Here is a 13,948-nt window from a genome sequence, read left to right as displayed (position 1 = left end):
GATACCTCGACGTCGAACAAAATGAACTTTCAAACAGTCGAAACTCATGACATATCTTACGGTATCGAGATTGTTAGCAAGTTTTGATCCAATAAGCGTGCTGGGACTCAAGAACCCGTATCTTCACCGTTAAAAGGACCCACCACCGTCGAAAGCTGTCAGCTTGGGTGCTTCTCGCCCGATCTGTCAAAAGGCCAGAGCCGAAAAGGGGAGAAAGCAGCTGGCGTGGCTGCATTTCGTTTCCTTGGCTCGAAGTGAGAAGTTTCGGGCCACCGAACTGGTCGGAAAAGTTACCAATAAAATTGGCCAGCAGAGGAATTTTGCAAATCACATAGCGACATCACAATGCTATAAATCCGAGGCCAGTTCGGCGAAAGGAGAATAATCAAAAAGAACACGGATACCCCTCAACTAAAACGGAATCAAAATGAATCGCCTGCTGCTGCAGTGTCTTGTGACCACCATTCTGGTCTATAAAGGTCAATAAGAAAGCCCGAAATCCCCAAATCCCGATAAGTACAACCAGTAATTTGAGCCCCATCGCGTGGTAGTCCGGATGAGCCCACCAGCAAGCAGAATAACCATTTGCAATATTTGGGAGTCCTCTATATTGGCAAGATGAAAAATGTATATGCTGCTGGGTTATATAAGCTGGCGTCCAGTGCGCAGGCTCCAAAAGAGTCTGGGACCGAGCCATCAGGACCATCTGGACCAGGCATCGGGGGAAATAGGTCAATGTTTTCGCCCGCACGCGAGGCGGAGCAAAATAGACGCGAATCCCGGAACCAAAACAGAAGCCTCGCTAAGGGGTTGATTTGCCTCAGGCAAATCCCAAGTGGGGTTTGTTTTCCAGCCCAGATGATTGACAGCTGTGCTCCTTGTTTTCTTACAGTGATTTCGGTTCCGACCAGCACGATGAGCACCAGCATTCAGACCACCTCGGAGATTCCGCAGCAGGATGACGACGACGACGACTGGGAGGAGGACGACGACTCTCTGGAGTCCGATGACGATGGCCGCGTCTACAAGAACCCACGCAACTCACCCTCCTCCGAGTGTCCCCGCGACGAGGAGCAGGCCACGCTGCTCGGCCAGAAGTGCTTGAGGAAGTGCTCCTCCGACGAGGACTGCAAGAGCAAGAAGAAGAAGTGCCTGTGTGACGGCGTCTGCGGCAACTCCTGCATTAAGCCAGGTGGGTCAAGTTTCTTTAGGCAGCTTTCCCTTTGAAGGCATCCAGTCTCTTTGCACAGATCGCGAGTGCCCGGAGCTAGCCCAGCCCAGCTTGGGTCAGGTCACAGTGGCTGGACGTCACTTTGGAGCTCGCGCCTCTTATGCCTGTCCCCACGGCTACCACGTTGTGGGTCTCCAGAGCCGTCTTTGCCAGGCGGATGGAAATTGGGCCGGAGCCGAGCCAGCTTGCAAGCAGAATAGTAAGTGAAATAGGCGCCACCAAGTTTATGAACAGATTAACTTCAAATGTATTTGAAATCGTTATAGTTTACTGCCTGAAGCCGCCGCAGATAGAGCATGCGCGAAACTCGGCGCTGCCGGAACAGGAAACCTTTGACCTGGACTCCACGGTGCAGTACCATTGCCACACCGGCTACGTGACCAACGGATTCCCAAGGGCCAAGTGCCTGGCCATTGATAACCTGGCCAGTTGGTACGGGCCGGATATCCAATGCGAACGTGAGTGAAGACACACCTTAAGGGAAATCCCTATTTGCATAACCATTGGATGATTCGATTCCAGCTCGGTCCTGTGGCCAGCCTCCGGATCCGGCTTACGGATGGCATGCAGGCGAGTGCTACACGTACGGATGCAAGATCACCTACAACTGTGGAACCGGATACGAGCTGGTGGGCAAGCACGAGCGCTACTGCCAGTCGGACGGATCGTGGACGCCCAAGGAGCTGCCCACCTGTGTCTGTGAGTATTGCGAGCTGGCGCCGGTAGAGCTTGTAACCGAACCTCTTTGACCTCTGACCTTTAAAGCGGATAGCGCAAATGTAACCACCACCCAAGCGTCGTTGTCATAGGCGAGGCGACCTTTGAGTTTCGTTTCCGACTCCTTGGAGCTGGCAAATGGCACAGATCCCCATATCCGTATCCGAAACTATGTATTAAGCGCACTTTGGTCAGGGCTCAGGTTCTCCAGTCGGAGTTCTCCGATCCTGTTAACCACACACATTCTCTCTCTATCTCCGATTTGGTTTTTGATCTAGCGTTACAAACTAACAGATTGTTCAAATTTTATGCACTACCTTGTTGTTGTTGTTGTTGGCCAGTTAATGTTGAATGAATAAATAAAAGTTACCGCAAATCTTGAGCAAACAAAAAACGAAAATATACAAGAATTAATAATTCGAATTCGAAACCGTTTCCACGAAGTTGTTTTATTTGGTTTGGCGGCTTTCAAAGATTTGTGGTAACTTTTAGCGTACCCTCATCCCAATCCCATTGCTAACCGCATTCTCCCGCCTCCCGCACAGTGGTCACCTCGGTGGTGTGTCCCACCCCGGAGAACCCCAAGAACGGCAAGGCCACCTACACCACCCTGGCCTACAACTCGGTGGTCAGCTACGAGTGCCGCTACGGATACACCCTTGTGGGCGAGAGTTCCAGTCGCTGCGGAGCAGATCGAAAGTGGAGCGGCACTCTGCCCACCTGCAAGGGTAAGTGGGCTAGTCCCAACTGGATGATTCTATTGTTCATCTAAGTTTTGGAGTACGGAAATTTGATAAGTTGGCTTGCGTTATCCTACCTCATTTAATAGAGATCAACTGCGGCCATCCTGGAGTGCTCTACAATGGGTGGATCGAGAACATCGAGGCGGGCACCGGACTGGGGGCCAGCATCATTTTTCGATGCCAACCAGAGATGATGATCAATGGACTGGGCTCCAGCGTGTGCCAGATCGACGGAAGGTGGCGGAACGCCCTGCCCGAGTGTCTGGCGCCCTGTGTGGTGCCCACCATTTCGCAGGGCAATGTGTATCCCATAGAGATAACCACGGATGAGAACGGAACGACGATCGTCCATCCGCCGACGACCACCACGCAGTCACCCACTCAAACGCAGAGCATTGGTGGAGTGGAGAAGGTTAAGCACGGAACGGCGCTGGAGGTCAAGTGCGACGAGAACTACGAGTTCCCGGTATCCCTGCTCAGTCCGCCCACATGCAACAATGGCACCTGGAGCATCATTCCACGCTGTGTGCCCGCCAGGTGCAAGAGCATGCCGCGTCCACCCAAACACGGGATGGTGATGGCTCCCAAGACGGAGCACGGCATGAAGGCGCGGTTCAAGTGCAAGGATGGCTTCAAACTGGTCAGCCCGGAGGGCAAGGATGTGACGGATCCGCACGACTATGTGCTCACCTGCTCATTTGGCAACTGGACCGGCGAGACGCCCAAATGTGACGAGGTCTTCTGCTCCTTTCCCGGCTATATACCCAATGGAAAGGTCCTGCTCGTGGGCAACATGGGTCTATATGATTACAGACCCTATGTCAAGAAGATCGTGAACAACAAGCAGATCATGTACGATTGCGACAAAGGATATGTCCTGGAGGTAACTTAAATATCCTATTAGTATTGCTGATACCGAACGACAACATTCCTCGATTAGGTTGGTCCGCCTGGTGCCACCTGTGTGGGTGGCAAGTGGCGTCCCTTGGACCTGCCGCAGTGCCTCCTGGGCCAGCATCCTCGCCTGCGTTGGAATCGCCGCAGACGTCGCTCTCTGCAGATCCGCCAGTTGAGATCCATGTACCTTCTGCAGCGACAGCGACAACTTCAAAGGCAACTCGTCGATAACCAAAACTACATAAAAGCTAGTGAGCACTTATAATATAGTTTAGTTGTAAGCATTATAGTAGCAGTATCCTCCCCTTTTATACCTTTTATAGTAGCCGATCCTGCCCAGCATTCGGTTCACCGGGTGAAGCGAAACGCCAGTCCACTTCCGAACTCACAACCCTATGCCTCCGACGTCGACCTGGCCTACTCCAAGTACTATCAAAAGATCAAGGAGCGATATCAGCGCTACGTCCGGAAAATGTTGGGCCATGACCGGATCTACCAGAGGCTCCATGCCCAGGATGCTGTGGGTAGAGTGGGAAACAACCTTAACACCCACGATGGAGCACAGGTCACCATGCGGGGCAAGTCCAACTTCAGGGAATTTGAGAATGGCAACAATTACCTGGGGAGCGGTGGCATGGGATCAGGAGGAGTAGTAGGATCTGGAGTGGTTGCCCTGCCCAACATAAACCAGGCATCGCGAAACCAGATGGTTCACGTAAACAGAACTCCAAAGGACGAGCTGCTATCCAACGGCTCCCCGCCGAAAGCATCGCGTAGCCTTCACTTGAATGCCACAAGGTCCTACATTGATCAACTGAAATCCCAGATAGTCCGCCGGAGGCGCAGGAGAAGCTCCAGCATTGGGCAGTCGCCTCCTCCGTCGGGAGCAACTATTCCGGATGGTGAGGTGGATATCAGCGATGGAGGAGAGGCCGGAAAGGGAGGTGGAGGCAAACGATTGCGAGGGCCATGCGAGGATCTCGAATGGGATTCCTTTGCCAACGTGACCACGGTTCGTCCTGGCAAGGTTCCGGGCAGAAATGCCGTGGGCATTATGCTGCATCTGGAGTGCAATGCCGGCTTCAAGCTGAACATTAAGGGTGAAAATGCGACGGCACGCTGCATCCGGGGCATTTGGAAGCCGGAGACGCCCAAGTGCCTATCCGCTCCATGTCTGGTGCCCGCAGTGGAGCATGGCCAGTACTACAAGGTGGAGCCCCACACCAAGCAACTGAGCGACAAACCTTCATTGACCCCGCTTTCCACCTACGAGGAGATCCAGTCCAACGAGTTCATCACCCTGGAGTGCGAGGATGGGTTCAATATACAGGTGTGACACCATTAAATAAATGCAATCCATTCATCTATATATTAAATCATTCCTAATACCTCTGAATTTTCAGGGTTCAGCTCAGCTACGCTGTGCCCATGGATCCTGGTCGGTTAATGCCTTCTCCGAGTGTACATCGGTGCCCTGCACGCTGCCCAATATTCCAGGAGTCATTTACGATGTAAGGATCTCTGCATATCCCACAGAATATTATAAACAAGTTAACCCCTGCTTTAGGGAGGCTACCGGGCAGGATTGACCATTGGACACGGGAGCAGTGTCAGCGTTCGCTGCGAACTCTCCACGAACGCCAATCCAATTGAGATGTCCTGCCACAAAGGCATCCTCACTCCACCCAGCATCCCTTGTGAGTCCGGTTTGAGGAAGTCCCGCGAGGAACTGGAGCATGCCACGCCCCCTCCTCATCCTAAAGTGGAACACAACGAACTGGACAACGATCACGATCACCACGACAACGGCACCGATGAGCACGACGACATGAAGATGTGTGGTCCACCCATGCTAACGGATGGCGCCCTGGTCTACAAGTGAGTTGCAGTTTCTTAGAGCCATGCTCTGTAATTAATCTTAATCTTAATCTTTAAAGGAATGCTGATCATCCAGAGCTGGATGGCGCCTACGAGAGCGGCACGGAGATCTTCTTTAACTGCATCCCAAATGCGGCTGGGGATCGGCAAACGTGGCGCATCATATGCGACAATGGACTGTGGATAGGGCGATCCTATAATTGCGGTGAGTTTTAAAGGCGGTCGAAAGTCATTACTGTAGCCACAAGTTGACCTTGCCATGTCCGCTCTCCATCCATCTGTTCGTCCGTATGACCTACCTTCTTTTCAACGAATCCAGTATAAAAATGTACCTCTTTAATGTACCATCTTGAATGTACTATCTTTAGAAAACGGAACTTGTGTGTTCAGAAACAACGAGGCTAATGTGGTTAGTTTTTACAACGACCTGGAGATTCGTGAGGACGTGGTGGACTTTCCACCAGGAGCGACAATAATATCAAGGTGAGCCATTATTGAATGTAAATGGACTTTGTGATACTTACCGCACGACACTCAGATGTATGGATATTGGAAAGTTCTCATTCATGGGAAGCCACGAGAGGACCTGCATCCACTCGGAATGGACCAACACCAAGCCCGTGTGCTCCGGATTAAACCAGGAGAACGACTATGCGAGTAGGTATCTTATAGCCGAGTTGGGATACCTAATCTGACTTGACCCCAAATCCAGTGGAGAAGGCTCCGACCATCCTGTTCCGCCATCAGAACGGTCCCATCGCCCAGAGCAATGATGGCAAGCTGATTGTCTATCCGGGAACCACTCTGCACATGGAGTGCCTCTGGATGCGCCGCTTCGGGAATCCCAAGTGGAACGTCAATCATACGCACAAGTGGGTATTGGGTGGTTAAATACGCTTAAAGACCTTTAAAGTTGCTAATTAATTTCAGCAAGGGGTATGTTCATGAATTAATTGCGTCTAAACTTGAACTGCAAATTAATGTTTATAGTGTTTTTCATTATTGGATTATAGGTTTAATTTTAAGAGCAGCAATTAGGCATTTAAATTGATCTAGATCGTTTGACGTTTGGGGGTTTACTTATAAGCTTTGTGTTACTTCTTTAACTTAAACGACACGTCACTTACACTATAAAAGGTAATGATCACCAGGGTCTGGTTCCAGGAATTCCTTGAAACAGCCCTACACATATGTAAACCTTTTATTTAATAGGTACCTAAACACTCTCAACCTATTTAAATCTGGTTAAGGGAAGATACCTTCAGGGAGCCGTCCTCCATGTGAATAACTCCACTAATGAATCTCCGTGTCTTGCAGGAACTACACGGAGGGCTGGGTAACCGAAGCGGATGAAGGTCGCGACTCCACGCTGGAGTACCGGCTGAGCATCGTGGACGCGGCCAGCGACGACTCCGGGTTCTACTCGTGCATGACCCCGGCTCGGCATGAGCACACCGTGGAGGTGGTGGTGCGGGCCATCAACTGCCCGGAGATACCGATGCGCCGCGGCCTGATCGTGAACACCAACGATACTAAGCTGAGCACGCGGGCGCTGCTGTCCTGCGCTAACGGGAACTCCTTGATTGGCGCTTCGGAGCTGTTCTGCCTGCCAAGTGGCAATTGGAGCGCACCGTTGCCGGTCTGCGAGAGCGTCGAGTGCGGCGACATCCCGTTGGGGATGGGCAGCAACGCGAGCTCGCCCCGTGTCTCCGTGCTGTCGCGCGAGGTGGGCGGCCGGGCGGCCTTCTCGTGCTCCTCCGGTTACGGGCTGCGTGGTCCGGCGGAGGCGATCTGCAATCCCACGGGCGAATGGTCAGCGCCGCTGCCCACCTGCGTCGAGGTGCAGTGCGACAATCCGGGGGCACCGCAAAATGGTTACGCCCAGGGCTCAGCACCTTATCGTGCCGGCGACGTGGTCCAGTTCAATTGCAATCCGGAGTACATGATGCAGGGCCAGCCGATCATTGCATGCCAGGATAATGCTAGGTGGTCGGGCGGCCTGCCCAAGTGCGTGCAGGCCTGCTCTTATCCGGGCACCGTCATCAGCGGCAGGATGTCCTCTGTCAAGTTCTACTACGCCATCGGCGAGAGCATCACGTTCACCTGCGATGCCGGACTGGATCTGCGCGGCTCCAAGGTGCTCAAGTGCCTTAAGAACGGCAAGTGGTCCAGTGCCATTCCCACGTGCGTGACCAACGAGGGTCCTGTCGGCGGAGGCGGAGGAGGCGGCGGATCCGGATCCGTTGCCACCAACAAGCACTTGGCCACAACCATGGGCTAGAGCGATGTGGATTGTCAATTGCTCCAGAGTGATACTAATACATATTACCTACTAAATAATGCACATTCCAGGCGCACAGTCACGCGTTTTCCAACTAGTAACGCCATTCTTGCGATTCAATTGTAACTGTAGCGTAACTGTAGCCCTGTACTGTATCGCACGGCCATCATTTTAATTTCAATAAATGTTCGTCGAATATAAACAAAGTTCTCATTTAAATTGGTCCTTGCATTTTTTATTCGTTACTTAAGATGAAATTTCAATTCAAATGTGAAGTAGTGTTGTTAATCGTCACGATTGGGCGCTTCTTTCAGCAGCGGACATGTTAACAACTTCGCTGTTAAGTGTTAGGCGTACCGCCATGGTCACACTGCCCGACTGCAGGCGATAGTATCGGGTGAGCATAGATATTAGTTCCAGCCCTAATTTGAAACGCATTTAAATTTTTAAAACGCTGGCAAAAAATCTCACTAGCTTAAGATTCCATTTAGTTTTCGGTTAAGTGCAGCGCCCAGTATTCCCCCCGCTCGCGCACCCTTCGATCAAAAATATCGTTTAAAACTTGCACATTCCCCTCGCCAACGCACTGCTGTTGTTGCTGCTGAGCTGCCGTTTTGCTTGCTGTTGTTGCCTACACTGCTGTTGTGTGGCTGCTGTTATTGTGTTTGTTGTTGGTGCAAGGACAAGTGACGTCCTTCGCAAAAGGCGCAACAATTTACGTCGCGCAACAAGGTGTTTTCGGGGGTGGCGGGAAAATCAATAAATAGCAAAGAGCAAGTGCATACACAAGTGTATATGTATGTACACACATATATTGTGCCCGTCGCGGTTGAGTGTGTGTGCGTTGTAATACTGAAACTTTCTTTTTCTAGGCAGCCAGCTGCAAAATAGAACAGTCGCTAAAACAGGAAATTGGCCCAAAAATAAGAAAAGAAAACCCAGAAGACCCTATTATGGACAACGCGGGCGAGGACAGCGACAATGATGTGGTCACCGATTTTCTGAACTCCAACTGCAGCGAGTCCTCGGAAGCGTTGGTCAATGGTGGCTCTGCCATCCGAGGCGCGTCCATCGAAAGCCAGAACTACTGCATACCCGTAATAAACGCACCTGTTCCTGCTCCAGAGCGCGCCCCCGTTGCTCCGCCACCCGCATCCACTCCTGCCAGCAACAATATCAACAACAACAACATGATACCCACCATCAATGTGACGCCACACAGTCCGGCCCTGGCTTCCAAGTACAACAACATTTTCGAGGACACCCTGAGCCAGCTGCAGAATATCCGCGAAACGGTCGTCCAGATGAAGAACTCCTCCTCGCCCAGCCAACACATGCAGGACGGCAGCTTGGCCAATCATGGACTGCTCAGCGCAGCTATACTGAGTACCTCGCTGCCCGATCTCACGGGGACGGGCACGGGTCCCGCGTCCGGTGGCTCCAACTACGCCATGTGGTCGTCCACGGCACCGCAGCAGTGCCAGTTTCTTCACACAGACCGACGGAAGTCCTGGACAACCGTGGACGATGGCAGCGGCGCTGGCGACTGCACCAACAAGAGCGTAAGCCTATCCAGCCTGGACAGCGAGGAGCAGGAAACCATTCGCGTCACCGAGCAGCGGCGAAGGTCGGCCAGGAACAGCACTGGAGGTAGATATGCACAAAGGTTTCGGGGTGGGTTTGCAAAGCCATAAGTGTGCAATACAATAGTAGTTCAGATATTTGTATACCTGTAACAAGACTGGCACTGTAGATTAGGTAAATATGCCAATATTATACAATTATATAGAAAAAGTGTACAGGTCTAAACTTAAAAATAATCCATTACAAAAATGTGATCAAAATTTAGTTTGGAATGCCTTTTGCTTGCTTTTGCAAGTGTCAGTTTCCAGTGCATACGTATTAAAAGCGGAATGTTATATTGCTTTGAAAGAATGAAGTAATTTCAAAAGCTTTGTAGCTGCCTTTATCTTTATATCCCTACTGGGTTTGTTGTTACGACAGTTAAATAGGTAAAAAAGTAATTATTAAAACTGAAAATATGTTTGTCAATGCTGCGGGGAACCGCGAATCCACTACGGAGTTCTAGAAAACGATTATAAAATTATTTTTAATTAGTATGATCGACCTTAAGAGATCGTGAAAAACGGGGTCGTGAGTAGGGGTCAATAGCTTCTTCCAATAGATTCTTGAAAATAATATGCCACTGAATCAAAGAGTAGGGGCTATCACCAAGTTAGCTTTGATTTTGATAAGAAATTCCACAAAAGCCGTTATCTGGAAGCCCCTATAGTGCTTTGGCATTGGTGGCTCCGACCAAAGCGAGCAGAAACCCCTTGCGATTAGTAATTACTTACCGAGTCTCTAACTCTGATCGTTCGCAGGCATTTCGACCCACTCGCTAAACGAGGCGGAGCTGGCCCGTGACTTTGAGAGGATTGCAGCCAAACGAAGCCTGGCTACGGAGATCATTAGCCGAATACCGCTGCAGAAAAGCATATCGACGAGCTCAATTATCGCCAAGGAGGATATCAAGGCGATCGCCCGCCACCTGACGGACAGCGAGGATGAGAATCAAAGCCTGTTGCGGGCCCACGCGAAGGAGGTCTACGACACAGTAGAGAAGCGTCCCAAGCGCGGTTCTATATTCTTCCGCAAAAAGAAGCCCAAGGCGAAAACGAAATCCTTGGTGGGAGGACACCTTAGCGCGTGCGACGTTTGCGGTGCTGCAATCACACTGGCACAGATCAAGGAGCATCACCTTGAGTGCAAGGTGAAGAAAATGGGCGTCGGTCAGGATTACTACGATGTGCCGGATGCTAGCACCTTTAGCAACCCAGAGGATCAGCCTCTGATCCGTTCCGATTTGCAGTTTCTCAACGAAGCTCCAATTGAAGCGCAGGATTTGGGAGCCGATCCTGTTTTAGGCATCGTTCTCAAGGAGCACGACTCCTGGACACCCAACGTGCCTAGGGATTTGCTCAAAACGCTTAAGGAACTGCAAATCAAGCGGCAGGAACATATCTATGAGTTCATTATGACCGAGAAGCACCACTGCCAGACACTGATCGTCATGCAGAAGGTATTCGTTGAGAGTCTGGAGCGGCACTTTCCATCACTCAACCTAAACAGCATGTTTCCGCGACTACAACAGCTCACGGATTTGCACACCTGCTTCCTGCGTCAGTTGCGACTAAAGCAACGTGAGCAGCACATGGTGGACAGCATTGCCGACATATTGCTCGATTTCTTCTCGTTGGAGCAGGCACAATGCCTGCGACTGGCCTACGGAGAGTTCTGCGCCAACCATCGCAGCGCTTTGGACCAGTTTAAGCTCTGTCTGACCGAGCCGAGCTTCGCCGAGTGGTACAAGCACTGTCTACAGAATCCGTTGCTGAAGAAGAAGGGCATCCCCGAATGCATCTTGTTTGTGACCCAGCGCCTTACCAAATATCCGTTGCTCATCGAGCCGCTGCTGAAGAGCGCCAGGGATAACAAGTTGGAGACAGACAAGCTTCAGCATGCCCTCAACCTGGTCAAATCTCTCCTGGTCGATGTGGATGCGTGTGTGGCGGAGAAGGAGCTGCGCGAACGACAGTTGGAAATCTATGGTCGCGTAGATGCCAAATCCTTTGCTATTTACAAAAACAAGCCCTTCCGAAAATCTGAGCTTGGTGTGGAGTCGCGACGTCGTCTGAAATTCGATGGATTGGCCACTCTCATGCAGGGCAGGGCTAAGACGCAGCTTGTCCTGGTTGTGGTGCTCACCGACTGCTTGTGCTTTCTTAGCGAGAACTCGGGTCACAACAAGTACTCGTTCTTTACGCCTGAGCACAAGGCTGGAGTGGTTCCCCTCCAGAAATTGCTAATCCGCGAGAAGGCGGGCACCGAGTCCCGGGGAATATATATTATCAGTTCCAACCCGGATTTCCCAGAAATGTACGAGTTGAAAGTGCAGACGCCAAAGGATAAGAACACTTGGATTCAAACCATCCGTCAGGCTGTGCTTGACTGTCCTGCAACGGACATAATCGAGGCGGAGGATCTCACGGCGGAGGAAAAACTGCGAATCGGAGTGAACAAAAGGGAGATCATCGAGAAGATGCGACAAAAGGACATTGAACAGGCGCTACTGCTGGAGGAGAAACTTATGCTTCAGTTCAATTTGCTCAAGGAGCAGCAGCCCTTTGGAGATGTGGCCGGCACCAATTCCAATTGCAGCGCAGCCAACTTCCTAGCGGCCTTTGGCTCATACAAGGATCTCGTTAGTGCCGACTGTGACACGGCGGAATTGTGGCGCAGAGTACTCAACACGGTGCAGGACATCAGCCAGTTGGCTTCAACAATTTACTCGGCTGCCACGGGTCAGCCGGTGCCAAGAACTCTGAGTAGCGTGGGCGAAAAGCAGAGTGAGCAGTACGCTTCGCCCACTCTGCCAAAGCGGGCGGAAACTTTTGCTGGCTTCGACGAAAAGCGCGGGAAGCTGGCCTCCAAGCTAGTGCTAACACCCCGTCTTCAGGAATTAGAGGAGAAGCGAGAACCAAAGAGCGGGTCCAGCTCGGTGTCAGAGCAGCCGCTAGAGAACAACTATGCAGTGCTACAGGTGTCGCACCATCTGCAGACTCTGCTGTGCATCATCTCCCAGCAGATGACCACCATCAATAACCTGAAACTCCAGCTGGCCCTTTACAGGGAGAGTCCTCGACCGAGTGCCTACACGCACAAGGATCAGTTGGAGGAGCTGCGCAACCTGCAGGACAAGCAGCAGGAGGAGAAGACCGCCTGGCAGCGTCAGCTGAAGCAGCAACAGGAGGAACTTGCCGAGATGCAGGCACAACAGCTGCAGTTGCAGAAGCAGATCAAAGCCGAGCAGGAGGATGTGCGTCAGCAGCGTGAACAATTGTACAAGAAGATGGAGCTCCTGTCCAGTCAGGGGCTGTTGCTGTCGCCCAGCACTCCCCTGCCTCCGGTCAGCAACAATCATCCTCCTCCTGCTGCGCTGTTCGATGACAGCCACGAGACAGACAATGGATTTAGTGGGACGGGGAGCAGCACGCCCAGTGTGGGCGGAACCTTCGATCGACGCAAGGAGAAATGGCTGAGTGGCTCATCCAGCTGCAAGACTCCGCCTGTGAATTTGATCAGCGCTAACAATGCACCCAAAGCCAACGCCACTCTGGTTAAGCAAAAACTGCCCATGAAGCTCTCCTCGCTTTCGTCCAGCGGCACTTCCAGCTCCCGCGTGGACAAGTCCGCCAGCTTTAATAGCGCATCTCCGACACCATACATCTCCTCCGGCAGTGTGCAGCAGATGTTTCCCCTTAAGTTGGCTGACCGGCGAACAGCAACGCCCTCGAACTGTACAACGACGCCGACGCCCACGACGGGAATTGTGCCGCAACACTCGCGAACGGGAAGCTCGCCGGCGATCATCCAGCAAGCAACGACTACCGCAACTCCCACCCAGAACCTCATAGTCCGAGCGGAATCGGTGGCCCATTATACACGAACTCCGACGAGCAGCCGCACAGGAATTGCAAGAACGGCAGGAATCGCTGTGGCCAGTGGCACAGCTCCTCGAGCGAAGCCCGAGGAAGAGGAGATCTACTTCTGACGCCAGTTCACGCCGGAAGTCGAAATCTAAATGTTAAATCCTTTGAAACCAGTTTCATTCCGATCGATATAAAACCCTTCTTAAAAACAAAATCGGAAACCTGATCTGATCTTGGGCATTGAGAGGAACTGGAAATGTACTTCCATACCTGTTGACTGTACCTATACCATTCCAAAATCCATATCCATACAATTTATATTTAATACTGCCCATTTTAGGCTCAGCATCGCAAATGTTTTCTTTAATTTAAACAAACGTACTGTACTTAATGGTATTTCTAACGGACTCGCTATCAATCCAATGAATCTCAAACTGTTCAGTAATTCAGTTAACAAATTATTTATTAACCATTATTTATATATTTTTTAAAGCAATTTTAACTCGGACAAAAGAATAATTACAATAAGTGTGAGTGTTTTCTAACGAATTTTACTTCTTCCAATAAGGAAACCTATTCAATATTTATTATATACCCAAAACGAAAATGCAATGTAAAAGCGTTTATCCAAATTAGAATTAGGAGAATATATGTTTATATATAAATATATATAACCACAAGGAATGACATTTCATCGAGATTGCCCAAC

At 51.0% G+C, this 13,948-nt stretch overlaps 2 protein-coding genes across 7 annotated transcripts; both read left to right on the top strand.

Moving 5' to 3' along the window:
• Window positions 1-20: 20 nt before the first annotated feature.
• On the top strand, window positions 21-7,936 carry LOC6549203 (protein lev-9). 2 transcript variants are annotated; one of them, XM_001974206.3, is made up of 16 exons: window positions 21-479; window positions 893-1,192; window positions 1,251-1,430; window positions 1,498-1,689; window positions 1,754-1,930; window positions 2,494-2,676; window positions 2,778-3,574; window positions 3,632-3,839; window positions 3,912-4,918; window positions 4,992-5,099; window positions 5,156-5,466; window positions 5,526-5,671; window positions 5,835-5,949; window positions 6,005-6,123; window positions 6,179-6,338; window positions 6,784-7,936. In XM_001974206.3, the coding sequence occupies exons 1-16, from the start codon at window positions 428-430 to the stop codon at window positions 7,745-7,747; spliced, it is 5,019 nt and encodes a 1,672-aa protein (XP_001974242.1). In that variant the 5' UTR covers window positions 21-427; the 3' UTR covers window positions 7,748-7,936. The 2 variants fall into 2 exon arrangements, with proteins under 2 accessions (XP_001974242.1, XP_015012046.1); XM_015156560.2 differs by lacking the exons at window positions 2,494-2,676; window positions 2,778-3,574; window positions 3,632-3,839; ... (6 more) ...; window positions 6,179-6,338; window positions 6,784-7,936 and adding an exon at window positions 1,997-2,334.
• Window positions 7,937-8,063: 127 nt separating this feature from the next.
• LOC6549204 (rho guanine nucleotide exchange factor 18) lies at window positions 8,064-13,939 on the top strand. Of its 5 annotated transcripts, none has more exons than XM_026979862.1 (3): window positions 8,064-8,144; window positions 8,620-9,397; window positions 10,132-13,939. In XM_026979862.1, the coding sequence occupies exons 2-3, from the start codon at window positions 8,701-8,703 to the stop codon at window positions 13,359-13,361; spliced, it is 3,927 nt and encodes a 1,308-aa protein (XP_026835663.1). In that variant the 5' UTR covers window positions 8,064-8,144; window positions 8,620-8,700; the 3' UTR covers window positions 13,362-13,939. The 5 variants fall into 5 exon arrangements, with proteins under 5 accessions (XP_026835663.1, XP_026835665.1, XP_026835664.1 ...); XM_026979864.1 differs by having other exon boundaries at window positions 8,067-8,144; window positions 8,624-9,397; XM_026979863.1 differs by having other exon boundaries at window positions 8,073-8,479.
• Window positions 13,940-13,948: the final 9 nt, after the last annotated feature.

Source organism: Drosophila erecta, unplaced genomic scaffold (genome assembly GCF_003286155.1).
Source record: "Drosophila erecta strain 14021-0224.00,06,07 unplaced genomic scaffold, DereRS2 tig00000092-arrow-pilon, whole genome shotgun sequence".
Classification (NCBI taxonomy): domain Eukaryota; kingdom Metazoa; phylum Arthropoda; class Insecta; order Diptera; family Drosophilidae; genus Drosophila; species Drosophila erecta.
The sequence above is the reverse complement of the archived record's forward strand: the minus strand, read 5'-3'. Positions and strand labels throughout refer to the sequence as shown.